At 53.7% G+C, this 27,699-nt stretch overlaps 1 protein-coding gene across 1 annotated transcript; it reads right to left on the reverse strand.

Moving 5' to 3' along the window:
- Nucleotides 1–216: 216 nt before the first annotated feature.
- Nucleotides 217–27,699, reverse strand: KASH5 (KASH domain containing 5). Its single transcript, XM_004381819.1, has 21 exons — nucleotides 27,223–27,699; nucleotides 24,864–24,924; nucleotides 21,546–21,698; nucleotides 20,987–21,091; nucleotides 20,292–20,478; nucleotides 19,734–19,798; nucleotides 18,432–18,501; nucleotides 18,033–18,194; nucleotides 17,375–17,492; nucleotides 17,030–17,080; nucleotides 9,801–9,878; nucleotides 9,507–9,563; nucleotides 9,134–9,193; nucleotides 6,883–6,947; nucleotides 6,609–6,696; nucleotides 6,059–6,184; nucleotides 3,773–3,831; nucleotides 1,901–1,946; nucleotides 681–745; nucleotides 465–593; nucleotides 217–358 (listed from the first exon to the last, which is right to left on the reverse strand). Exons 1-21 carry the CDS (start codon nucleotides 27,697–27,699, stop codon nucleotides 217–219), a joined length of 2,364 nt encoding a protein of 787 aa, XP_004381876.1.

A 27,699-nucleotide genomic window follows, 5' to 3' on the forward strand; every position in this document is an offset into this window, starting at 1 on the left:
GAGCGTGTTTCTTGGTTCTTTAGAAATGCTGTCGCCAACATTAAACAAGGAGAATTTACCTAAGCCAACATTAGGGTGTAGACCCCAGAGTACTGTCTCTGGGGTCTTAATAGTAGGGTAACCCCAAGTAACTACCACAGTCTCCCGGGAGTAACAGGAAAAAGAGCCCCAGGGGGGTTTACTGAACTGGCAATTGCTGGGGGGCGGGGAGCAGGCTCACACTGGGGGGGATTGGAGGTAGCTGAGCTGGAGGTGGGGCCAGCTGGGGGGCGGGGACTGGCCCAGCAGCAGGACTGAGAGCAGTAGCAGCAGCACCAGGCCCAGGAACGGCGCAGGGACCAGCGGGTGCCTCGTGACCCTGGGGTTGGAGGAGAGCGTGCTAAGGGCAGGATGGGGAGACCCCGCCTTCCAGCAATGCCCCCGGTGTCTGACCGCCCTCCTCCCCCTGACGCCTCTGGCCACACCTGAACTGCTGGGGCGGCAGGCAGGGCAGGCCGAGCTGACCCCGGTGCCGCCTCCCGATCTGGCCCAGCTCTTTGGTCGCTGGCACCGGCACCAGGGCTCCGTGGAGGTTGGGTTCGGGGATGGCAGGGCTGCTGGAGAGAAAGGAAGGAAGGGGAGATGGCTGGTGGGCTTTTCCCGTCCCCAAGTCCCCTCTCAGGCCCCGTAGGCCCGATTACCTCTCAGGAGGGCTTTCTGGGATGTTTCCAAGGTGAGAGGCTCCCATAGGGATGGGGAGATCAACCTGGGGGACAAAGGACAAACATGAGTCACTGCATCCTGGATTGGCCTTCAGTTCAGCCCAAACCAGCTGCCATCCCGTCGACTCTGACTCACAGTGGCCCCATGTGTTACAGAGTAGAATTGCTCCATAGGGTTTTCTTGGCTGTAATCTTTACAGAGAACCAATTCAATGGCATCTAACAACAACAACGTTTACAGAAGCAGATCACCAGGCCTTTCTTCCATGGCACTGCAGGGTGGGTTCAAACCACCAACCTTTAGGTTAGCCCTTGATTGCAAACTGCTTGCACCACCCAGGGACGTCTATTGGATTAGTGTGGGCCTTAAATTCAACGAGAATGAAAAGGACACACAGGGAGGGTCACAGGGAAAACAGAGGCAGAGATCGGAGTGATGCGTCTACAAGCCATGGAACCCCAGCAGCCACCAGAAGCCCAGAGAGAGACATGGGATGGCCTCTCCCTTGGAGCGTCCAGAAAACTCCAGAACCAACGCTGACTTCTGGCCTCTGGAACTATGAGAGAATACATTCCTGCTGTTCAAAGCTACCCCGTTTGTGGTACTTTGCTGTGGCCCCCAGGAAGCTCACACATCACTGGAGGGTCCCAGCCGCTGAAGCAGGGCCTGGTGTGCAGAGGGAAGGCTCCTCCCCTCGCCCTTTCTTGCCTGAGAATTGGGGTTGCAATCCCACCGGCACTGCTGCTACGAGGAGTGAAGGGCCAGTGTGTGTGATGCAAAGCTGTGACAGGCCTGGTGTCCCCAAAGGAGTTCCGGGCTGGGGCAGAGGGCCGTCCCCTTCCCTGGTGTGTGGGCACGGGTGAGTGTGCATTGATGCAATCTGGGGGTGCAGCTGTGTCTGCGTGGGCCGCAGCCAGGCGGATGCTGCCCTATGTGTGTGCGTGTGTGGCTGGGGGTCCCCTGGGAACATTCTGGCCGCCCACCGACCTCCAGGCCTCCCGCCACCTCCCCCTCCGCTCTCATTAGCTACAGCAAGTGCCTTGTTATCTCTTGGCCAAATGATTTTTCTCTGCTCAGAGGAGCAGAGGGGGCTGGGAGGGGATGAGGCTACCATCAGCTGGTCAGCCTCCCTGGGAGGGGGTGGTGGTGGTGGTGCTGCAGCTAAAGGGAGCGGTGAGGGGTCCCAGTGACTGCCTACCGGGACCAAGGCCTCCGCTTCCTCCTCTTCCTCTCTTCTGGGCAACCTGAGGAGACAACAATTACTGCAAACACCCTCCTTCTCTACTGGTCCCACTCCCCTCTGCAGGGCTGGAAGGCAACCGTTGGAGCAGGGCCTGGGGACCACGCATGGGCTTGGGGCGTCCTTCAGCCCCAAGAGCAAAATTTCCTGTGTAGGTCAGCATGTGTCATCTTCAGGGGAATTTTCCACCAAATTCTCAAAAAAGTCTGTGACTAACCCCCCGCCAGAAAGGTAAGGGGGGCTTCTTCACCTCAGATTGCTTTCTTAGCTACAATTTTCCCAGCTGACTCCCAACTTGGGAACTGAGGCTCCCAGCTCCCTCATCCCCCAGACACCAGAGACTCAGGCCGTCTGAGACCCCCAAGGCAGCAAAGAAGCTCCAGGCCCCTCTTCCTGCCCATGGGGGTGTGCCATTTTCAGTGAGTCTCATCTACTGGGTCTTCTTTGAGGACTAGACCCCAGCTCAGACATCCTCCCTCAGGAACCCAACTGTTCAGTCCCCATCCCTATCCCAATCATTGATCTCAGGTGTGCAACCAGCCTCTGCCATGTCACAGACCCCGAAATGCCTCTCCAGTGATTCAGGCCTCAAGCTGCCCAGCCCGGACATCCCTTGGAGACCCAGACTTCCACACTACCTGCCACCGCCTTCCTTGGGGACCAGGGACAAACCCTTCAGTCATCAGCTTCAGATCCAACACCCTTGGGGACACAGCCATTTCCTGACACCCTCCCACCATGAGGGGTCCTGGCTGTAGGCCCCCGGCCTCCGCCCCAATCAGAGACACACTGTTTGATCCCTTGAGACTTCTACTCTGGACCCAGGAGTCTAGCCCCCCTCCCCTGCACCTCTCAAGGTCCAACCCCTCAACCCAGTTCCTGAGGGCCCCAGGAACCCCAGCTCCCTCACTCCCAGCTCCTCAACCTGTGGAACATACTGCACCCCCATCTCACAGAAATTCGGAAGTCTAGCCTGGCACCAGGGCCCAGCTGCTGTCAGTCCCTTCTCTTGGCCATTCCCTGGTGACGCAGGGGGAGGTCACAGCTCTGAACCCCCAGCCTGCCCAATCTCGCTCTGCCCAGATAAGTCCAATTAGAGGCCCAGGCAGGCAGCCTCATTAGTTGTTGCAGCCAGGAGCCCGCAAGGGGGGAGCGGGGAGAGGGAGGCACCACAGGAAACCGGAGGCCCTGAGGCCAGGGCCCAGGGGAGGGTGGGCTGAGCTGTCTAGAGCTTTCCATGTCATCTGAGGCCTGGACACAGCCTCCTGACAGTCGCAGGCACAGGACTGGGCTTTACTGCTCTGCAGCTGAAGGCTCATGTCAGCCCCATTGCCAAGTGCCCAAGTCACACAGCTGGGATTCAGACCCAGGCAGTCAGATTTCAGAGCCTTCCACCGCTCTCTGACGGGGAGCTCTCAAAGGGCCCCATCGGGGTTGCCTGCAATCCAGGGCTCCTGGGGGTCTCAGGAGAGGTGTGTTCAGTGAGAGGGTGACTGTTGGAGGGAGCTGCCCACCCACCTGGCAAGGGGTCTCCCATACACCCACACTCCTGCAACACTCCACTTGGGGGTCACCTCCCCAGAAGCCTTCCCAGCACCCTGTGCCCTGCAGGTAGGGTCAGGTGTGTGGTACTCCTCCTCCTAGAATTAACTGTCTGGGTCCTGAGGGCAGGGCCAGGTCTGATCCATTCCCTGCTCCTCAGCCCAGGGGAACGGAGGGAGTGACTGAGCGACTCCCTCAGGCCTCATCAGGTCCCGTCCACTAGACAGCTGTGCATCAGGCATCCCAGCCCAGGTAGAGAGGTGGCTCCAGAGGCCACAAACTCCTTACCACATACAGTGTTCGCTCCATTCTTCTTGGGGGTGCACTGGCTCTTCCTGGAAGTTTCTCTGTGTACAGAAAAGGGCAGGGACATCTGGGTGACTCCCCTGCCTCTTCTCACTCAAACCCTCTGTATGGGCTTGAGCCATGCCCCCCGCCCTATTGATGCCCACGTTTCTCCCCCAAGTCCCAGACCCCCATACACAGTGGTCTCCAGAGCTGCAGCTGTGCACCACCGTTTAGAACCTGCCCTCCTCTTTGGCCCCCACTCGATGATTGCTGTAGTACTCACAATGAGCAGAAGCCAGAACCTCGACAGTTGTTCTTGACTTGACTCCCGAAGGACCCAGGAGTCCTGCTCCCCTAGGTCCCCCGGGATGTCCTACAAGCCTCTCATACCTTGTTCCAAAAGGAGCTCAGCGTTTCCCTTCCAAACCCCCTTCTCCTCCCGGGCCCAATCTTGGGCCAGCCCCACCATCTGCCTAGTTTCTCTGGGCCAGATACCAGACCCAGGCCTCTCTCTGTTTCTCCCCCGGAGACTTCTCATCCTTGCCTGTGGCCTCAACCGACAACTCTACACTGTTCTATAAATATTTTCCTAAGCTCCAGCCTTGTGTACCCAACTGCCTCTGGGTGGCTCCCCTTGACGGCCCTCAGGTCCGTCACCTCACCACGGTGCAAGGTAAGTTTAAAACAAAATAACATTGTTTACAGAGCTGTTAAAAATATTTACTTTACAAAAAAATAGCATTCTTCTGGTGCTAATGGATTAAAATCTTACTTCTCTGACGGACGCTGAAGGTGACTCGTCTCAGTTGTTGCATGTGTTGTTGAACCATTGCTCAGATAATGATGGAAGTCAGAAAGCAATTGTTATGAGTTGCCAAGTCAGTTCTGACTGATGGGGACCCCACACGTGCGGAGTAGAACTGCCCCATAGGGTTTTCAAGGCTGGGACCTTTCAGAAACAGATCACCAGGCCTGTCTTCCAAGGAGCCTCTGGGTGGGTTTGAACCACTAACCTTTCAGCTATTGGTCGAGCGCTTAACCATTGATTTAGGAAATAATACTGGAGTTATTATTCCCTCTTCTTGAGCATAGAGAATGTGACCCAGCTGGAGCTGGGCTCACAAAGACTCACAAGGACACATCAACTGGGCCCTGAGATATAAAGACAATAGCTAAGATAATCTTGGAAAGTATCTTTTAGGGAAACTTTCACATAAAGCCAATCAAACAGAACACAAAAGACTTTCTACTCTTTTTCTATTAGCATTTAGTGAATAGAAATTTGTTGTACCAATGAAGACCCTCCTGACTCTCCTTACTGAAACCTGTACCAATGATTGTTAAGAAGGACAATTCAAAATGTATGATCACGGTTTCTAGCCAATCTGTGAAAAGGTGAAGCTTTCAATGGTTTTGCCCATTTGTAATGTTAATATATACTGATGACTCTGTAATGGTCTTTGGACTCAGGCAGACATGGCTGTGGCAGCATGCTTGTCTCTTTTCCCACTCTTGCCTATTCTGTAATATTCTTTGGACTTGGGCAGACATGGCTCTGGCAGCATGGTTGTCCGTTTCCCACTTTTGCCTTTTTGAATATATGCCGAATAAAACTTTCTTTTTGCTTTACTCAACTTTATGGTGTTTGTCCCCTACAACACCATTTGTACCACCCTGAGAGTCCTCATAAAGCAATGGCTGTGAAAATTAATAACAGCATAAAATAGCCTCAGTTGATGTCAAGATTTCATAGTGAGCTTGAACTTCCTAAGTTTTTCTTAAAGGTGCTTGTATTCAAACCATAAACCCTTGCTCACTTAGGACTTCTCTGTTGTTGTCATTGTTGGATGCCCTCAAGTTGATTCTGAATCATAGCGACTCCATGTGACGGAGTAGAACTGCCCCATAAAGTTTTCTAGGCTGTAATCTTTACAGGAGCAGATCACCAGGCCTTTCTCCCAAGAGCTTAACTGTCGCGCCACCGGGGCTCCTTTATGACCTCCCTACTGCAGCACAATTTTAAATGAGGTGATTCTTGACAGTGTGTGTTCTAAAAACCAAAACCAAGTGCACAAAGCAGTCTGTGGGTTTGCTTTGTTCCTTTTCATCTGTGGCACCAGTGGGCCAGTTCCTGGAGGGCAGGGGTGGTGTCCTGCCTGGCTGGTGGTTCCGTGTCCCACACACAGCAGACCCGCAGTTGGTATCTGCTCAGTGAACAGGGGAATAAGCAAAGGCATAACCCACTCACAGCTGCCTGACTCCTGTGCTCACCTCCCTCATGCTGACCTGTCCCCCAGGTGGGGCTTCAGGTGGAATCGCGGCTTCTTCGTCCGTCTCACCGACAACTTCCTCCCACTGCCACACTCCGCACAGAGGGCTGGAGAGATCTGCCGCGGCGGCCATGTCTTGTTTCTGGGAGGGGAGGAGATGTTTCTGAGGTCAGCCAGGGCCAGATTAAGCGAGCGATGTGGTCAGAATGGGGCTGGAGAGGGGCTTAGGTGTGGAGACAGGAATAGGATGGGGGGTGGCACAGGGCTGGGGTGGGGATCGGGGGGAGCTGGGGGGACAGAAAGAGGGGACGGTTTGATGCATTAGAGACCATCCTAGGGGTGATAACGGGGAAGGGTTAGAGTCCAGGCTGGATCAGAGCTGGGCCTGGCATGGGCTTGGGGTCGGGATCTGAGGTAGAGAATTCGAGAAGAACTGAGATTGGGGTGGGAGCCTGTCTGGCAGCAAAGGCAGTTAAGGATGGGCCAGGTACGAGGGTCAGAGTGAGGAGACATTGCAAGTTTCTGCCTTGGTGGTCTCTAGGGTGCTCCGAGGGTACCAGGCCCACCTGCTGAATGGCCTCGATCTCCGAGCCCAGCGATGGGGGCAGCAGCTTGGTCCAGCCCACTCTTCTCGCCTGGGCCCCTTCAGGCAGCCTGGCCACAGAGTCAGGAGGGAAGGCTGCCACTGAGCCTGCCACCTCTTGTCCCTCAGCCTGCCCTGGGGGTCCCTGCCCTGCCCACAGAGGGGCTGGAGCGGGGGGTTGGGGGTTGGGGGGCGGAGGTAACCCTGCCCTCGGCCCCCTCACTCCTCCTACCCCAGGGCTCCACTCCTCCACTCACTCATCTGGCCCCTCGTGGGTCTGAATCAGCTGCTCCTCCAGGTGTGATATTTCCAGCCTCAGCTCCTGCAAAGGGGGGCACCTGGCTCTCCATTCTTCCCCCATCACTGCTGATCTCCTCTCCCAGGGTCCCCTCCACTTCTCCCACTTCTTTGGGCTCCCCCAGACTCCTACTGCCAAAGGACAAGGGGAAGAAAGCAGTGACAGAAACCCAGGAAGTCAAAGAGAGACAGAGAGCAACAGAAACCAAGGCAATAAACCACAGCCAGGAAAATGAAGAGAAGGAAGACAGAGACAAAGGCACACGAAAAACGACAGACGCAGCCACAGAGGATGTACAAGAGACTCAGAGACCAGAGACAAGCCAGAAAGAGAGGTAGTCAGAGAGACAGCTGCCAGTCTCCCAAAGAGATGCAGAGATAAGAATCAAAATGAGGTAGCCAGACATGAAAAGATGCTCAACATCATTAGTCATTAAGGAACTGCAAATCAAAACCACAAATACCACTTCACCCCCACTAGGATGGCTATTACAAAAAACAAAAACAAAAACAACGGAAAATAACAGGTGTTGGCAGTGGCGTCACTAAAGGGGTGTGGGGGGTGCAGACCACACTGGGTGACAGTGTCAGAGAGGGTGACACCAAAATGACTGTCTATAAAATTTTTGTGCAGTGTCTCAGCAGAAACTTATTATTATTTTTATAAAAATATCTCTGTGGTTAGTTACAACAAAAAAATTTTTTGTACTAAGCCCAGCTCATATGTATAAACATATCTACAAGGCTAAAAATCTATGCTAATTTACTAATGTGCCCCATCAGAGCTCATTATTACCCAATTACAATGACGCTTCAGATCACGTGGTTTCACCTGTACCCGCTACAAGCACGCGCTACAAGCCGGTGCTGTTGTTTTTGCTGCTGCCAGTGTTTTTACTGTTGCTGATTTTGTTAAATTTTCTGGTGTTTTAGCTACAATATTGTGGTAATTAGCATGGGGTGGGTGACACCATGAGTTACCGTACTGGGTGACATTAACCCTAGTGATGCCACTGGGTGCTGGCAAGGATGTGGAGAAACTGGAACCCTCATCCATTGCTGGTGGAATTGTAAAATGGGGCAGCCGCAGTGGAAAACACTTTAGTGGTTCCTCGAAGAGTTAAACATAGAACTACCATAAACCCAAACCAAACCAAACCCGTTGCTGTTGAGTTGATTCAGACTGATAGGAAGCTAGAGTAGAACTGCCCCATAGGGTTTCCAAGAATGTAATCTTTATGGAAGCAAACTGCCGCATCTTTCTCCCGCGGACCGGCTGGTGGGTTCCAACCATCGACCTTTTGGTAAACAGCTGAACGCTTAACCACTGTGCCACCAGGACTCCTCAGAACTACCATATGACCTAGCAATTCCACTCCTAGGTATATACCCAGAAGAACTGAAAGCTGGGACTCAAACTGATACTTGTGCAACAATGTTCACAGCATGACTATTCCTAACAGCTAAAATGTGGAAACAATTCAAGTGCCCATCAAAGGAAGAACGGATAAACAAAATGTGGTATATCCCTACAATGAGATATTACTCAGCCATAAAAAGGAATGAAATTCTGATACATGGATGAACCCTGAAAATACGCTCAGTGAAAGAAGCAAGACACAAAAGGACAAATATTGTATGATCCCACTTGTATGAAATATCTAGAATATTATAGAGACCAAGGTTTATTAGTGGGCTGAGGGGAGGGGGAAATGAGGAGTCATTGCTTAATGGGTATGGGGTTTCCATTTGGGGTGATAAAAATGTTTTGGAAATAGATAATGGTGACAGTTACACAACATTGTAAATGTACTTAATGCCACTGAATTGTACACTTAAAAATAGTTAAAATACAGAATTTCATGTATAGTTTACCATAATAAAAAAAATCAGGAAAAAAATCAGCCAGACAGGCACAGACATGTAAGATGCAGGGAGAAGGTATTCACAGAGAAGGAAACTGAATGGGCGACAGAGATACACAGAGTAACAGCAAAACCATTTATGGCAGAGAGAAAAGCAGAGAGCGGGAGAGACTCAGTACTACAACAGAAATGGAAGAGGGGACATGTGGAGACTCAAAAAACGACCCACAGAGACAAAGAGGGGCACAGGGAGGGAGAGGCAGCCAACCCCAGAGACGGCAAAAGAGAAACAGGAGGGCCAAGCTGGCGAGCGCAGTGCAGGCATGTGGGCTCAGGCAGCCGTTACCTGGGTGGTTGCTTTGTACTCCTCCAGGCTCTTGGCCAGGCTCTCTGCATGGCGGGTGCGCTGGGAAAGCCCAAAGCTGACTGAGACTGGGCCCAGCCCCCAGAGACACTGGGGAGGGTGGTGTGGGAGGCTGGTGTGAGCTTAGGGGGAAGAGCAAGGGCCTGAGGGAGAGCACTGGCCAGAGGGGCTTTTAGGTCCTGGGGACAAGCCTGAGCCAGGTCATGCTGGTAACCCCAGCAAATCCTTGGCTCCCATCCCCCAGGTTACTGATCTCCAGGGACTGGGCCCAGGCAGGCCTTCCTTTTGAAGGGTGGGTGCAGGGGTGGGCAGGTGCACTGGGAGGCAGGCTGGCCGCCCTCCCCAGCGTCCTCACCTCGGAGAGGATGGCTTCTCGCTGGCAGATGAGGCACTCGCACTCGTACAGCTGCCACTGCCAAGGAAGGGGTGCGTCCGTCTGTCCAGCCCCAGATGCTCCGGGGCCTGCCCCGCCCTTCCTCTGGGCTGCCTCACTCCCTCTGGCCATGGCCCTGGACAACTGGGAATCCAGCTAAGCTGCCTTGGCAGCTTTCTGGGAGACCTTGGCTCTCACCAGGTGGCAGAGCTGGAGGTGGTAAAAATGGCCCTGGGGAGGGTAAGTGGCTGGGCACCGGGGAGGGGCAGGCAGCACCTTCAAAGCTTCCTTCTCTGTGGCCAGCTCCTCACTCCGCCTCTTCACTCCATCACACTCAGCCAGTAACTTCCCGTTCTGGAAGAAGGAAGAGCAGTCAGGTTTGCTTCAACAAATGGTGATGCTAATGCTCATGGCTGAAGGAACTCGGTAATGCAACTGTTAAGCCTTTGGCTGCTAACTGAAAGGTTGGCAGTTCGAACGCACCAAGAGGCTCCGCAGGAGAAAGACCTGGCAACTTCCGTAAAGATTACAACCTAGAAAACCCTATGGGGAGGTCCTTCTCTGTCACATGGGGCTACTATGAGTTGAAAATGACTCAAGGGCACCTAACAAAAACAAGTACTTGCTATGTTTTAGTCCATTTAATCCTCCCGGCCATCCAAGTGGGAACTGGGCCTTCATCTCTGTGCATCGGTCCCTCCTCTGTATAAGTGGAGATAATAATGGGACCTGCCTCATGGGGTTGCTGTTGGGTTCAAAAGAGCTAATAACAACTGCTAACACTTAGTGAAGGAGCCCTGGTGATGCAGTATAACTGAAAGGCTGGCAGTTCAAACCTGCCAGTTGCTCCATGGGAGAAAGATGTGGCAGATACCTATAAGGTGGAGGTCAGACATGCCTCCTCCCTCCAACCTTTTTACCAATTCTGACAAGAGCCGTCCCTCCCACGGCACTCTTTACTTCTCTGCTGGGTTCAATAACTCGTTGCAGTGGCCACACACAACTCACAGACAATATTCATGATTATGGGGTTTATTTGGGAAGTAATACATTACAATTCAGGATACAGTTCTTTGATCAGGACAGCCTCTTCTCAGCCATGCCAGCAGGCATGCCTCTCTCTGGCCCCTTGGCCTCTGCCCTGCTCAGGCAAGTGTTACAAAGCTCTTTTAGCTCTGCCAGTAAGTTCCCAGAGGCACCCCACTCTGCCAGCAAGCCTCCTGCCTGAAGGTGCTCAGCTTTTCCACTGCATGGGCCAGGAAGCCCAACATGCCGTCTCCTGGTTCTGCTGCGGCTATTTCTCAGCTGCTGCTTCTCGCCATCTCTGGTGTTACAGCTCTCTGTCTCCTAGAACCAGGAGGTTCTCAGCACAGGGATCCTGGGTCCAAAGGATGCATTCCACTCCTGGCTCTTCCTTCTTAGTGGCTGTGAGGTCCCCCCTTTTCATCCCTGGGATGGCTCATTTTAAGTCTAGTGGGATGGTAAAACTGACCTATTCCCTTGTTAGGGTTCCATATACCTTATTTGCATGGTCCCACGCCCACAAGGGTGTCATGCACCTTGTTTACATTAACAAGCTATCTAGTCCCTTTGGTGGACCACAAGCACCTTATTTGCATAGTTCCACCCAGTCATTTGGTGGGGGCTACAAAGACTATGACTAGAAGAACCATATTAAGTAATTCACTGTATTGCAGCTTCTGTAAAGATTACAGCCTTGGAAACCCTATGGGGCAGTTCTACTGTTTTGTATAGGGTTGCTATGAGTCGGAATCCACTCCATGGCAATGAATTTGGTTTTGGTTTAACACTTAGTGAGCACTTTGCAGGTAGTAACTCATTTTTCATCTCCCATCTTAAAGATAAGGGAAATTCAGGCACAGAAAGGTTGAGCAACCTGCTCCAAGTCACAAAGATGGTAATATATGCAAATATATGTTGATGAACGCTAATGAGCACAAAGCATTCAGAATAGTGCCTGGCTTATACATATATTGAGCGTTCGATAAATGTTAGAAGATACATATATAAAACAAGGTCCCTGGGTGATGAAAATGTTTGCGAATGGCTACTAACCTAAAGGTTGGGGATTGGAACCCCGCCCACCGGTACTGCAGAAGAAAAGGTTTGGCTGTCTGCTTCTGTCAAGATTGTTGTTGTTGTGTGCTGTCATGCTGATTCCAACTCATAGCAACCCTATATGACAGAGCAGAACTGCCCCATAGGATTTCCTAGGCTGCGATCTTTATGGAAGCAGATCACCAGGTGTTTTCTCCTTTGGAGCGGCTTCACTAACCTTTTGGTTAGCAGCCAAGTGCTTAACCATTGCCCCACCGGGGTTCCTTAAGATTATAGCCAAGAAAAGCCTACGGTAACACATGGGGTTGCCATGAATTGGAATCGACCTGACAGCAACTAACAACAAACAATATACGTAACAAACAACACATACATGTATGTTGTTTATTCTTTTGCATATACATGTTGTTTGTTGCTTTTATATATACATATATATATATATAAAAGGAGCCCTGGTGGTGTAGTAGTTAAAGCACTCAGCTGCTAACCAAAAGATCGGTGGTATGAACTCCCAGCAGCTCTGTGGGAGAAAGATGTGGCAGTCTGCTTCCATAAAGATTTACAGCCTTGGAAACCCTATGGGGCAAGTTATACTCTGTCCTATACAGTCGTTATGAGTCAGAATCGACGGCAGTGGGTATGTATATACAACGTGTATATGTTTTCCAAACATTTCAAAAACTTATTATATATTTTTTAATATAACTTGTTGCCATTAAGTTGATTCTGACTGATACAGACTCTACAGGACAGAGTAGAACTGCCCCATAGGGTTTCCAAGGCTGTAATCTTTATGGAAACAGACTGCCACATCTTTCTCCTGTGGAGTGGCTGGTGGGTTTGAGCCGTCAATCTTTCAGTTAGCAGCCGAGTGCTTTAACCACTGCGCCACCAGGGCTCCTCTATTTTTTAATATACACAAAAGTAAAAAGAACAGTATGATGTACTCCCATTATCGTTCACCCAGCTTCAATAGTTACATGCATTTTCCCAGTTTTGTCTCCTCTCTATCCTTCAGGTTTTTTGTTTTGTTTTACTAGATTATTTCAAAGCAAATCCTAGACATCATATTATTTCACCTGTAAGGACTCCAGCATTTATCTCTTACTTGAGGACTTTTTTTTAGCCAAACCACACTGCCATTATCACCCGTAACAAATTCATAATAATGCCTTAATACCACCCCATTCCCAGTTTGTGCTCATTTTTCTCTGCTTGTCTCACAAAAGGTCTGTCTGCATTTAGTTTGTCTGAATGAGGATGCAAACAAGGCCCACCACTGCTTTCACTCGGAACGTCCCTGAAGTTTTTCATTTAATCTTTGGTTTTTTAAAGTTTCTTTAATCGTTTCTAAACAGTGCTCCTCCTGCCACCACAACCACTTGTCTGTGCCCTTCATCTGTTGAAGCCACCAGGTCATCATCAGTCCTGTGGAACTGCCCACATTTGGATTTGACAGCTTGCATTTGTCGGAAGTTCAACTTGTCCCTCTGCCCTCGTTATTACACTGAAGGGTAGCTCTAGGGGTCTGAGCAGGCTTTTGTTTGATTTTTTGGCAAGAAGACTCCACGGGTGGTTCTACGTATAGCATAGTGTGCCGTTCAGGAGGAGTATTATGTCTGGTGGCCTTAACTATTAATATTTTTATTCTGACGCTCAATTTCACAAAGAAAATCCAGGAGTGAGGAGGCCGAAACATTTGGCCAAGGTCAAGGTGACACGGTAAGTGGACTCAAACCCACATCTGATCCCAAATCCAGCGCTTCTAATCCCCACACTCTCCTTCCGAACCAGACGTAGCCCTGAGTGGCAATGGGGACGGAAAGAGAGCCAGCTTCATCCTTCGCCCCGAGGAGCTCCTAGACTTGTGGTGGAGACTGATGCGGAACAGATGGTTACAACCGTGCGAGGCCCTGTGGATCGAGGAGGGCAATCGGGAAAGGCTGCCCAGGGAGCAGCACCTGGGCTGAGTCTTCAAGGAGGAGCGTTAACCAGGCAAAAGAGCAGGGCAGACAGAGGGAATGGGCCCTGAGAACAAAGTGGCCCAAATCCCAGAGCGGAATTTCCGGGCACCAGAAGCCTAGCACGTGACACTGAGGTTCTCCGTGAGGAGCTCGTCAGGGGAATGTGTTTGGGGGCACGGGGCAGGTCAAGCATGCTTTGGCCACACCCCTCAACCTGGCACCCCCGGAGATAGCACAGCCAGCTCCTCCCTTCCACCAGCCCGGGCTCAGCTCCAAGTCTTCCATCAGCCGCTCTCCCTCTGTCTCAGTCTCAGCGCGCCCGGGTTGCCAGGTGAAGGGCGAAGGAAGGACGGGCCAGGAATGCTGTGTCAACATCTGTCCACCTGGTTGGGATTTGCAACTGGGATCCAGAACAACTCAGCAGGGAGCCTGGTTACTCAGCTGCTCCTGCCTCCTTCTGCAGTAACTTGAGCCCGCTCCTCAGTAAGTCTCCATAGGAAGGTTGCCTTGAACCAGGTGCGTTTCAGTGTCTCATTACTCTAGCACATTCTATTGTAATTTGAGAACTCAATCTATAGATCTCTGTAGGCAGCTGCAGGGAGGGGAGAGGAGGAGTGGGGGAAACCAAGAATAGCTCCATTTTATCGAGCGCCTAGGATGTCCCAGGCGCTGCTCAAGGTATTTGACTCCACAGCGGGCCTTCTGAGCAGGGAAGTCGAGCAGGGGCCACTCACTCTGCTTAATTCTTCTTCTGCCAAGAGAAACCTGTTATTGTCTGGGGTCCACTCTCCACCTCTCAGAGCAGGTGGGTCCCAGTCCCAGCCCCAGCCCTGGAGGTGAAACGAGATCGAAATCTTGGCAGATATGGGAGACTCTGCTGGTTAGCCAACCCAACAGCCACTTTGGCCCCCTCTTACTTGTCTGCCTCCCACTGTAGAGGCTGAGGAAGACCCGATACTCTCCTGGCCTCCCTTGAGGCTTAGGTGTCAGTTCCAGCTAGTTAGCTGTAAGGGGATCTTCTGGGGAAGCTTCTGGAAAGCTTTGCTTCTGGCAAAAAGTGAGAGTTGCAAGGGGAGTATTTTCTGGGGTCTCCTCTTCCTCATGTCTTCCTGCTTTGAAGGAGAACATGAAGTCGGAAGCTGTAGCAGTCATCTGTGATCAAGAGGCCACAGGTCAACCAACAAGCCAACGAGTTGCCAAAGCAACCCACAGACTACCTCCTTCAAAGCCTCTTGTTAGGTAAACAAGTGTCCTTAAGATTGAAGCTGTCGCTTCCTCAGAGCTGAAAGTATTCCCGACTGATCCCTGGTCACATTATCCTGGACAGGGATTGGTTTGGATGTGATTATTTGATGCAGCTCTGGACAATGAGCTGTAAGCTGCAGGGGGCTTTAGGGTTTTTTTTTTCGTCTTGTTCTTAAGAGGTATTCTAGTGGAGGTAGTGGTGGTTCAGTGGTAGAATTCTCTCTTGCCTTCCGTGCAGGACACCTGGGTCCGATTCCCTGCCAAGACATTTCACGTACAGCCACCACCCATCCGTCAGTGGAGGCTTCCATGTTGCTATGATGCTGAACAGGTTTCAGTGGAGCTTCCAGACTAGGGCAGATTAGGAAGAAAGGCCTGGCGATCTACTTCCGAAAATCAGCCAATGAAAACCCTCCTATGGATCATAACGGTCTGATCTGCAACCGATCATGGGAATGGTGCAGGACTGGGCAGCATTTCATTCCATTGTGCACGGGGCTGCCATGAGTGAATGGCAATTGAACTGCAGCTAACAACAACACCAGCAACAAAATGCTCTGGAAGAAACAGTCACACCCTATCTGTGCATGATGCTTGTCACCACGGCCATCATTCTGCTTTGATTCCCATTGTTCCGAGGGGAGAATTTTCACAGAACAACCAGAGGAAGAAGTGGCAAATTTTTTGGATTTTAACTTTAAAAGCCATAGTGCTGATGTAGGACAAAGAGATATGGGGGGAAATACATGATCCAGCAGAACTATATCACTGCCCTGACTCTATGGAGCTGGAGAGGGGTGTAGAAGAGTCAGAGAGGAGAGCAATAGTGTGAAAACGGTGCTGGAGCCATCCCCAAGCCAGGCCAGCTTAGCTCTTATGCAGTAGAACCGCAGAACCCCTGGGAAGTCTGGGACTCTGAGAGGTGCTGTGCCCCCTTCCCAGCTCAATGTCACCAAGGCATGAGAATAATGGAGTAGCAATGGCTGTATGAGGGGCAGGGGCAGAGGGGGCTCAGTGAGACGCCCTGTCCCCAAAGAGTCCTAGGAAAGCAGCCAAACCTCCCCCACACCCCAACGAGGGTGCAGAAGTGGCCGAGAGAGAGCACCAGACCTCGTGGGCCCCGGGTCCTGGCAAGGGGGCACCATTAGCAGATGCAGCAGTGAGGCCTGCAAGTCCAGAGATCAGAAGGCGATGCCAGGCTCTCAGCCGACACCAGTCTGCGGTGGTGGTGTAGGCCGAGAAGCAGATGCAATGAGGAACAATCTCTTGAACAGCAGAGAGGAAGACACTGAGCGACGATGGACTGCCTCCTAGAGCACTAGGGTGTTGTGTGGGTCCCCCACACCTTAGATGCCACCTTGGGGGTTGGGGGAGGGGATCTTTAATTGGTAAGTTTCAATTTCAACCTCAAAGGACTAGGTTGGCCCAGAAAGAACGGAGATGATGTTTCTGTCTCAGGTGGAATGGATGCAACAGGGGCTTGAAATAGAGATGAGGCTGAACAGGTCCTGTTCATATTAAAGGCGAGGCCATGGGCTTTCGTTTAATTTCATTTAACCCCACTGAACAGACATATTCTCCCCAGATTAAAACCAAGGCTGAGAGAGAAATCATTTGCCTAACAGTTGCCCATCACGTAAATGGCGGAGATGGGAACCGAGGTTAGGGCTCTCTGACATCAAAGCCTGTGTTCTTTTCACCATAAAAGAATAATATATAAACAACACCAGCAGCTCCACAGGAGAAAGACCTGGTGATCTGCTTCCATAAAGATTACAGCCTAGAAAACAGTTCTACTCCAACACGTGGGGTTGCTATGAGTCAGAATTGACTCCATGGCACCTACCAACAATAAAGCTAACTTATAGTGAGCGTATCCTATGGGTCCTGCCTTGTCCCAAGACTCTAGAAGCTTATAATCTCATGAACCCCATGAGGAAGATTCTATCATTATGTCCACTTTTATAGGTGAGGACACTGAGGTGCAGAAGCGGGGGATTGGCCCATTCTTGCACCGGCAGCGTCACTGTGAACCCTGCCCAGCCATGGTGGTTCTCACATTCTGCAATGTGACCTTCAGGGACACTCACACACTGCCTCCCCCACCACCCTAACGTTGTTTGGTCTCAGGCTGCTAGGGGCTGTTGGGGGCAGCAGGGGTGGGCCCGAGGAAGATCCGAGGGGTGTGAGAAGGGGCAGGGCGGGGCCTCAGCTCACCTCCTCCTGCAGAGTCTCCATCTTGGCCACCAGGTGCTGCTGCTCCTTCTCCTGACCGACCGAGAGAGAAGACAGAGGCTTCATTTCCAGCCTTTCTGCCCCCATTGGCCTTCTCCCACCCCTGGGACATCAGGGAACAGGGCTGGGGGGAATCAGTCGGCAGAGCCCTGATGGCTCCCGCTGTCCCCTTTGTCACGAGAGGTGTGGCAGGCAGATATGGCAAAGTCCGGGGCGAGCAGGGCCTGGGGTCAGGGAGGAAGCCAGGGTGGCCGTCCGGCTCTGCAGCTCAGACTCCAGGACAGAGGGGTGAAGAGAGCACCGGTGTTCTCCTTGTCTGGGACCCACCGCCTGCCGGGCCTGGGCGAGAAGGCTGCGATTCTGCTCCTCCAGGCTCTTGGCCAGAGTCTTCAGGTCCTCCAGCTCCTCATCCACAGCCTTGGCAAACTGCAGAGCCTGCTGGGCACTGAGGGGACGGGGCAGATGGGACACACGAGAGAGAGGAAGGCAGAGATGCAGAGAGAGAGATGCACACAGACAGACAGAAGCAACAGAGAAGTTTTAGGGGGGGTTGGGAAGAGGCCCAGAGAGAGGGAGACAGAAACCTGGGGAGAGGGGGACAGAGACCTGGAGAAAGAGGAGGACAGAGACCCACAGGGAGGGAGGAAGAGACCCGAAGAGAGGGGGCAGAGACCTGAAAGAGAGGGACAGAGACCTGGAGAGAGAGGAGGAGAGAGACCCAGAAAGAGATACCATGGCAGACATGAAGACAGACAGACATAGGAAAAGGAATAGACCAATGGGATGGAGGAGCAGACAGACTAAAACAGAGAGGCTGAGAGACAAGAACCAAAGAGAACCACAAAAGAGAAAGAAAGAAAGGAAAAGTGAAGGGACAGATGCAGTGACGAAGACACAGAGCAGAAGGTGCTGAGAGAGTGGGCGCAGAGAGCGCCTGGGGGTGCTGGAGGAAGGACAGGGGCCAGAAAGGTGGACAGGCCCCTACCTGCGGAGCTGCTTGCGCAGGGCTGCGATCTCCTCACTGAGGCGTGCAGTGCCCTCTTCTGCTGTCTCCACGCTCCGCTGGAGCTTGGCGTTCTCCCCAGCCAGCCGCCGGTTGCTGAGCTCCAGGTCCTCCAGGCTGCTCAGCAGGTCAGCCGTGGCCGGCCTGGGGGCAGAGAGGGGCTGGGGTCACTTCCACCAGCCCTGCTTGCCATCCCAGGCTGGGTAGGCTTGTGCGGGTGTGTGTGAGCGGGCATCTCTTGTATAGAAAGTGAAAGCTAGCAGCAAAGCTGTGTCCCGCACCCACTTCCCCCAAGGGCCTCACACCCTGGCAGGCTGGGAGGCTGAGGGCATGGTGTGGGGGGGCCAAGGGGAAGGACAGAGGGGCCCTGAGGATAGGTACAGCTCTGGTCTGGGGTCTTCTTCGCCTCCAAAACTCTCCAGGTTGGCCAGCTCTTCAGCTTCTGGGCATCCTGGAAGGAGGGGAGACACATGGGATGTTGGGTTCCCTGTGACCTTAAATGTCATGTCCGGGTGCTCAGGTTCCAGGCTTGACCCTCCTTTGGCCTCCACCTCCATTTCCACTCCTGTGACCTCATCTGCTCCTGGGTCTGCACCAGCATAAAGGCCTCTTGCTTGTCTGTACCTGGAGCTCAGGTGGAATATCTTGGATAATCCCCGGCCCCTACACTTATCCCATCCAACGCTGGGCAGTGCCTCACCGCCCCCTCCTCCCGGCTCCCCCGCTTGGGAATAGCCCCACCATCTACCCATCCCCCAGGCTGTCCTGGCCCCTTCAATCGTCACCCCCTCAGCCCAGTGGCCCCCAATCCGTCTCCCTGCCCCTGACTCTGCCTGCCCCTCCTCTCTGTTCCCACAGTCACCTCGGTTTCCTTAGACCATCACCCCGGCCTCCTACCCAGACTCTCCGCCTCCAGTCTCACCCTCCAACCTGTCTGCACCCCACAAGGGTCCAGAGGGGTCTTTCTCCAACCAGAGCTGACCCACCCACCCTGCTCACAGGCCCCCCCGCCGCAGGCCTAACTAAAGCAGGTTCAAAGGAATATCATAAAAGATGTTTTTATCCCCCTTCGTTTTTGTAAGACAGGAGAAATACAACACGAACCCTTTTTTACTGAGCGCCTCCTATGTATAAGGTCCTGTGGGTACATGGTGAGCAAAGAGACAAACAATACCCTAGGGCAGTAACTAATCAAATACTCATATTGCAAGGTCACAGGGTCTATAGGAAAGGCACACAGATCCACAAATAAGCGTGGAAAGCAAGCAACCTTGGACTGGGGATCCCGGAGGGCTTCCCTGAGGAGTCAACCCTTTACCGAGGCTGTGAAGGATGAGGGAGATGGAAAGGCGAGGCCGGGGGTGGAAACTGCAGCCAGGCCCCAGGGACCAGAGAGTAAGGTGGAGCTGACTTGAGGTGACATCAGGGGTGGGCGTACCACGGGCTGAGGTACTAGGGCCGGTGGAGGAGTTGGAAACAACCTTCTGAGGAGAAAACCCCAAAACATTCAGGAAAGGGCTCGGGGGAGGAAGGCAGCCACGGAGGACCCTAGAAGTGAAATTCACAGCTTCAGGCTAGTACACTTCTGGGCTTCCACCCTATCCTCTACTCTGCCCAGGGTGGGAAGTCCCCCTACTGTCTGACCCAGTGCCGCCTGCTTCATTCTATATATAGCAATCTCACCAGATGGCAGTTCCTGGGGGATCAGGGCCCCCTCGAAGGCACTCTCCTCTTCCAGCTCTAATCCCCTATATCAAAGGAATGAGGCTTAGAGCCCCCTGCGGCCACACCTCCAGTCCCAACCAGCCATGGCAGGGGAATGGTGGGTGGTGGAGGGAGGGGACCAGGTCAGGTGCAGTGGGCACGGTGGGGAGGAAGGTGAGGCCAGATGGTAGTGCCCGGGGCCAGACGGAAAAGCAGGAGAGGCAAGGACTGGGTGTAGAGGAAGGAGGGCAAGGGGCCTCTGCCTACCCGGCACCCCTTCTTGCACTTTGTTCCAGTAGGAACACCTCCAGGGTCCCTAGCCCTTTTATTTCTGGCTCCAGGCCCCCTCAGCCCCACTCCCAGGCACTTTGTCCTCAGGCGTCCCCCAAACCCCATCTCTTCACGTTTCTTTCTTCCTCAGCCTCATTCCAACCACAGTAGGTCCCTGGGCCCACAGAGTGCTGGCTGTAGTAAGCAGATGAAAGGTCAGATCTGAGGAAGGACTTCCGGGGAGACGGTACCCATGTAGGGACCCACCCATCCAGCTGACAGGCAGCAATCCAGTCCCGCATGACGGCCAAGAAGGTGTCCAGGTCCACCGTGGCCCGAGGGCCCTCCCCGCTGGGGTCCAGGCTGCGGGCCAGTGTTTGGAGGCATGCATCCTGGGGGCCCCGTCCTGTCACAGTCTCCAGGTAGGCCACCACGTGGGTCACGGCCACAATGCCTGTGGGCAGAGCACGTGTGAGGGAGTCTGGGGCAGCTGAGGGTGGGAACTGGCAGTGGCTCAGGAGGTGGCACCCCTGTCCTGTGGCCAGATTGCCAGACTGAGAGACCTTGGATGAGTCCCTCCTCTGCCCCTTGGTCAGATTTGTCATCTGGAAATGGCACAGCCAGGCCTGTGTCACAGGGCAGCTCCAGTCCTGCCCCACTGGGCACTGCAAATATTGGCTGTCCACCTTCCTCCTCCCAGGCCCCTGGACCCCCCTCTTCTGTCTGTATCCCCCAATTCTCTCCTTCTCCCAGTGTCCTGAAAGGCCCCCACCCCCTTTATCCACTTCCTTCCTGAAACTCCCCACAATCATGCACTTTGTTCCAGCAGGACTCCCTCCAAGGGACCCTAGCCCCAGGCCTCTCTCGATGACTCCCCCATCCCCAGCCCCCTACTCCTGCCCTCCTACATTTCTTGCCTCCTGTCCTGCCCCCAAGAGCTTCCGTGTGTCCTTCCTTCCCACCTGTCCTCTGGGGGTCACAAGCTTCAAACGTGGAGTTGAGTACTTGCTCCTCCAAGCTGAGCGGAGTCCCCAGGCTCCCCTCCTCAGGCTGGTCCCAGAGGTACACTGAGGAGACAAGAGGGCCCGGCTCACCAGTGAGGAGGAGGGAGAGGGGGAGAAGAGGGGAGGAGGAGTAAGCCCCGGGCCTGGGTCTCCTGGCCCTCCCCAGCATCAGGGAGGGAACTCATTTGGAGCTGCCTGGAGTTGGGGCTGGTGGGGAACAGCAGGAAGTTTGGGATGAGGGCAGCTACATGAAGGCCCCATCTTTCAGGTCAGTAAGTGCCCCACTCCCACCCACCCCCTGCCCCCAGCTATCTAACCCCAATCCTTTGTGATCCATCCAATCCACCACTCAGGAGCTCAGCTAAGGCTCTGAGATCATGCCTTCCTCCTCGCCTCCCCAGCCTCCCAGGCTCTGCTCAAAGGGGCTAGGGGGTGGAGGAGGGCGGAGAAGGGAGGAGAAGAGAGGATTCTGGAAGGAACCCAGGGTGATGGCCTCCCCCTACCCCCAGCCAGGAACAATCCGATAACGCCAGGCAGCCTGGATCGATCCTGCTGGCCGCATCTCTGGTCTCCCAGCCCCCCAGGGAGGGTTGGGGAGTAGGGGCAGATCGCTCTCCTTCTTGCATATCCGAGGCAAAGCTGGCATCATCGGGGCCCATGGCCAGGGGCCCTAGTCACAGAGAGATGAGGTGATCCAGGCAGGGTGGGGGGTGGGGGGTGGCCAGACCGACCTGGGCTTGGAGCCCAGCTGCACCGCTAGGACAAACTGCTTCCCCTCTCAGAGCCTCAATTTCCCCACCAGTAAAGCGGGGGTGAAGAGCTCTGGTGAAGCAACAATTAAGTGCTCGGCTGCTAACCAAAATGTTGGTGGTTTGAATCCATCAGCCGCTCTGTGGGAGAAAAGACCTGGCGATCTGTTCCCATAAAGATTATAGCCTTGGAAACCCTATGGGGGCAGTTCTACTCTGTCACACGGTGTTGCTATGAGCTGATAATCGACTCGATGGCAGCTAAACAAAATGAGGGTGGGAGGTGGGTAAGGTGGGTTAGGTCTGTCTGTGAAGTGCCCATGTAGTGGGGTCTGTTCTGGCCACTGCTGTATCCACTGTGCCTGCATATAGTAGGCGCTCAATAGATGCTCGCCTGCCCTGACCTCAGACATCTGTGGGGTCAGGCCCATCTGGGCCATCTGGGCTTTGCCTCAGACAAGGGGTGATGTCTGGGGCAAGGGACTAGACCTCTTTGAGCCTGTTTCCTCCTCTGGAGAATGGGAATGGTGTTACTTCCCTCCTGGGGAAGGAATGATGTAAAATCCGGAAAGCTCTTGCTAGCATTTAGCAGGTGCCAAGCCTGTTCTGGGTGTTTCATACAGACTAATTCGTCCCACCATCTGGGTGGTTAGTACTATTAGCCCCACTTTACAGATAAGGAAACCGAGACACAGAAGTTAGGGACTTGCCCAAGCCTACCTGTTGAACATATGAGCCCCTTTCTCATCCCTCTCTTTAGAGGTTCTTTAGTGAGCTAAACTGGGCGCCCCTCTGGCTTGAACCCATGCTCCTAGATTTGGCCCTTGGGAAGGGGGGCAGGAACCCACAGTTAGGGGAGATGCCAGCACCTGTGCCAAGGGCTTTCCCTGAAGTCTTATCTTCTACTTTCACCGGATCCCATGGGCTCTGAAGATCAGAACTCGTCTATACCCTCCCTCAGCATCTCTGTCTCTGTCCCTGCCTGTTTAGATAGCTCTTTCTGTTCAGCATTCCCCCCCGTCTGTCTCCCCTGTCTCCTGCCTCTCTGGGCCTCTTGCCCCCATTTTCTTCCGTCTCTCCTTCTTCTGTTTCTCTCTTCTCCCATATCTCAGCGCCTCTCTGCTCCTGGAGCCTTCTCTGCCCTCCTCCAGCTGTCTTCTCTGGTTCTTTCCCCTCCTACCCTTCTCTGTCTCCATCTCCCCTTCTGGGTGTGTTCCTCTCTCTCCAAGGCGCCTCCAGTAGCTGGCTCAGTCCTTGCCCGAGGGTTCCTCAGTGTCTGCACGCCCTCTACTGGTGCAGGAGAAATTTAGGTGTTGGTTGTTCAGCCAGGCTGCCCTCCGGTTCCTGCAGCCTGCTCTCTACCTCGGAATTCCTATCTGGAAAGTCTCCTGAGGCCAGAGTCAGGCCTGGAGCCTGGGGCCTTGAGAAAAGAAGCTGGCTCTGCTGCTGATAGTTGGGAGCCTCTAAGAAAGGTGCCTTACCTCCCCCATCAGGCTGGACTCTCCCAAGGGTGGGAGCCCTGCCTCCTCCTTTAGACTGGGCTCTCCCAGAGGGTGGGGGCACTGCCTCCCCTTTCAGACTGAATCTCCCGGAAGGTGGGGGGGGCTGCCCTCACATCAGATTGAGAGTCACCAGAAAGTGCTTACAACACAGTCTAGATGGTTCTACCACTTCTAGGTGTGTGGCCTTTGGCCAAAGACTTCCTCCTTCTCCTACGACCTCAGTTTTCTGGCTTGGGAAAAGGGAACAAGAATGTTTTGCTTTGAGGAGCAGTCTGATTTTGAAATCACTACCATTTGTGGAGAGCTTGCCCTGTCCCAGCTTCAAGGCTGTGCCACCTCATTACAGCACCCCCTGATGACAGCCCCATCCTCATCCTCTACGTAGCAGAGGAGTCTCAGTGGGGGTAACCCAGTGTCTTCCTTCCAAAGCAGCTTTTACACCCACCTGGTCTGCATCCGCCCAGTCACTCAAAGAATAATTACTGCATTCCTACTACGTGCCAGACACTGTTCTAGAGCCATGTTGCCCAATATGGCAGCCACTTGCCCCCGTGAAGAGTGTGAACTGAGATGCTGTAAAATACACACCAGCTCTTGAAAACTTGGTACGAATAAAAGAATGTGGAATAATCTCATCAGTACATTTTTATATTGATTACAGGCTGAAAGAGAGAAAATGTATGATTGCCATTCATTTCATGTTTCTTTTTACTTTTTTAAAAATGTGACTACTAAAAAAATGGAAATTACAGGTGTAGTGCACGTTAAGCTTCTATTGGATAGTGCTGCTCCAGGGACTGGGAATCGAAGAGTGAATGAAAGAGACCAAATCCCTGCTCACATTCCAGTGGGGGAGAAAGAGGCTAAACCAACAAAGAGATGTCAGTGCTGTGAAGAAAAGCAAAGCAGGAAAGGGGAGAGAGTGTAACAGGGCAGCTGTCTTCTGTGAAGTAAGGAGGCGATATTTGGGCTGAGATCTGAATAAAGTGAGGGATGAGCCTGCGGGTGACTGGGGAAGGGAGTTCCAGGCAGGGGAACAGTGCATGAAAAGGCTTTCGCTCTAACCCCTTCTGGCCTCCCTGGGTAAAATGTGACAAGGTGTACAGACAGGTGGGCATGCAAAATCAAACAAAACCAAACCCATTGCCATCGAGTTGATTCCGACCCTACCAACCCTACAGGACAGAGTAGAACTGCCCCATAGCGTTTTCTAGGCTATAATCTTTACAGAAGCAGATCGCCAGGTCTTTTCTCCCAAGAAGCTGATGAATGATTTTGAGTATCCGACCTTTTGGGTAGTAGCTGAGTGCTTAACCACTTCGCCACCAGGGCTCCTTAGGTGGGCACACAATAGGCACTTAATCAACGTTTGCTTCCTCCCTCCCTCCTACCCCTGCCCCAAAGTAGAGGCTCAGCCAATTCAAGCCACCTCTCCCAAGTTACTAGGGCCCAGCCTGGCACCTGTTCACTCACAGCTCATGATCCCCTCCCGGCCACCTACTTGCTGCAGCAGGGCCACTTGGCCGGCCCTCAGGTAGGGCCATGGGCCACTCGCTCTGCTCTGAAGCTGCCAGTGAAACTAACAGCCTTCCTTGACCACGATCACCAGGAGGGACTGGGAGGGGACCAGCTGCTTCGAGAGCTCCTGAAAGGACAATTGGAGAATGGCCTCCTCAGATCGGCCACCCGCAGGTGGGGGCCTGCGCCACCCTGCCTATGCCCCAGGCTGCTCTCGGGTCTCAGAACCTGTTTGCCCACCTCCGCCTCAATCAGAGCAGTGCCCGCTCTGACCTGTTTTATGGACTGGAGGTGTGGGCTGGGGAAATGGCGGCCTGGGTGTGGGCGGCAGAGATCAAAGGGGGGCCAGTGGGTGGGGGGCACTGCCTGCTGGTCAGGGAGAGACAGGGTGGCCTCCTCGCCTCCTGTCCTCCCCAAAGCCCTGGCTAAGGTCTCGTCCTCTCCCCCTGGACCCTTCCTCGACCTAGCCTCCTCCTTGGCTTCCCAGCCTCCAGTCTCTCCCCTCTAGCCCATTCTGTAAATGGCCCCAGGGTTGACCTGCCCCTCCTCTGCTCAATACCCTTCCATAGCTCCCCAGTACTCCCAGGACAGAGGCCAGCCCCTAAGCCTGGCCTTCAAGGCACTGCCTGGTCTGGCCCTGCCCACCTCCCAACCCCAAATCCCACTTGATGCTCTAGCAACTCAGAACTGCATGCTGTTCACCTTTCCCCAAGCCACCATCACAGAACCAACTCCTGCCAGCCCTTCGCGTCTTGGCCCCAAAGTCCACTCCTCGGGGAATATGTTTCCGATTCCCACTCCTGGGTTGAACCAGGCACTGTTTCTGGACCCCCACACTGACCTGAGCTCCTGCCATTATTGCCATATTAGCCTGTATTGGGACTGTTGGCCTCTCACAAATTTGACCCTGTCCCTCCCCTGCTCCCAAACCTCTCATGGCTTTCTAGTACCCCCAGGACTAACTCCCTGCCCCTCAGGCTGGCCTTGCACAGGGCAGGTCCTTGAAACACCCCCCCCCCCTTTTTGCTATTTTTCTCTCCATTGGCCTATTCCCAGGTCCCTAACCTTTATAATGGCAATGGAAGCCCAGTGTCTTCCCCCTAAACCTGCTCCTATCCTGGGTCCCAGGCCCCGGTCACACCCTGGGTGCCAGTCCCACCCCTATGGTGGCCCCACTCACAGCTCCCCCACGGCACATTCCCTGAGTCCCTGGGGCAGCTTGGGACTCCCTCCTCAGCGCTCCGACAATGCTCTGTGCTGCCTCCATTACAACCAGGTTGATCACCTGACTTATTGCCCACAATGCTGGACAAGGGTGCCCATTGGGCTGAACTGGACACACCAAGGTGAACAGTCAATGTGACTGTGACCCTAGGGCCTTATGGGGCCTCTGTCCCATTGGGCAGTGGGGTGCCCCCACCCCCACTTCCTCAGCCCTCCTGTCCTTACCAAATACTCCCAACACCCTGCTCTCCCCGGCGCCAATCGGGATCCACAGTCGAAAGTTGCACGCTTCTTGGCGGCTTGTAGAAGGTCCTAGAAAAGAGGGTCTTTGAAGGTAGAACCTTCTAGGGTTTGGACAACACTCAACGGTGCAAAAGGGGGCAATGGTCGTGGGGCTTGAGTGAGGAAGGGTCCCTGTCAGAGTGCTGACAGGAGCCAGGAGCTCTATGACAGTGTTTGGGAACTTCTGAGGAGGTCCTGAGGGGGCTCCGGTCAGATCATGAGGGTCCAACAGGACTTCTGATGGGAAGCTGCAGTGGGAAGGGGTCTTGGCAGGAATTCTGGGGGATCTCTGACTGGATTTTGGGAAGTCTCTGAAAGGATTTCTGGGGGTCTCTGACAGGACTTTGGGGACTCTGACAGGATTTCTGATAGGATTTCTAGGGGGTTTCTGAAAGGATTTCTGGAGGGGTCTCTGACAGGATTTCTGGAAGAGCCTCTGAATTTTGGGGAGTCTTTGACTGGATTTTGAAGAATCTCTGATAGGATTTCTGGAGGGAGTCTCTCACAGGATTTTGGGAGGTGAGTTTGACAGGACTTTTGGTGGGTTTGACCAGGCTTTCTGGGAATCTGATAGGATTTTGGGGTCTCTGCTAGGATTAGGGGTGTAACAGGATTTCATGGAGTCTCTGACAGGCTTTGAGAGAGGCTGACAGAATTTCTAGAAGATTCTGACAGGATTTCAGGGGCCACCTATAAGATTTCTGGATGGGTTTCTTCCAGTGTTTCCCAGGGGATTCTGCCAGGAGTTCAAGAGGGCTCTTAACAGGATAGAAGGCCCTGATACTGAGCCAACGGCAACGGGTATTTTTTTTCCCGGCATATTAGGGAGTCTTTTCTATTTGGGGGGCCTTTGTAAGGATTCCGGGGAGCTCTGATCCCTGGAGCTATTCTGGGGAACCTCGACACACGCAGCGCGCACCTGAGGCCACGTCTCGGGATTCGGTCGAAGGCCACGGACGACGAAAAGCAGTTGCGCGGGTGGCGGGGGGGGGGGGGGCGCAGGGCCTTTCCCGCGCGAAAAAAAAAAAAGCAAAGAGGGCGGGGCGGGGCCGAGCGCGCGCCCTGCGTCTAAGCCCCGCCCCGCCGGGGTGGTGCGGTGGAGGGGGTAGGGGGGCGCCCAATCCTCCAGCGGCGCAAGCGCACTCCGCGCGGACAGCGCCCGCCGTTCCCGTCGGTTACCTGCAACTGCGAGGTCGCGCATGCGTAGGGCTGCGGGGGCGCGCGTCCTGCCGGATGGAGCGGGCGCGTGCCCATTGGCGGGGAGGGTGAAGGCTGGATGATTTATGGGTTGTGGGAGGAGGGAGGGCACGCGGCGCTGGCGTCTTTTCCGGTACCTCGAACTTCTGTGAAATGGGCCTGAGCAAGAGACAGTTGGAGTGAGGGAGCCCTCCGCCAT

The sequence above is a fragment of the Trichechus manatus genome, unplaced genomic scaffold (assembly GCF_000243295.1).
Source record: "Trichechus manatus latirostris isolate Lorelei unplaced genomic scaffold, TriManLat1.0 scaffold00087, whole genome shotgun sequence".
Classification (NCBI taxonomy): Eukaryota; Metazoa; Chordata; class Mammalia; order Sirenia; family Trichechidae; genus Trichechus; species Trichechus manatus.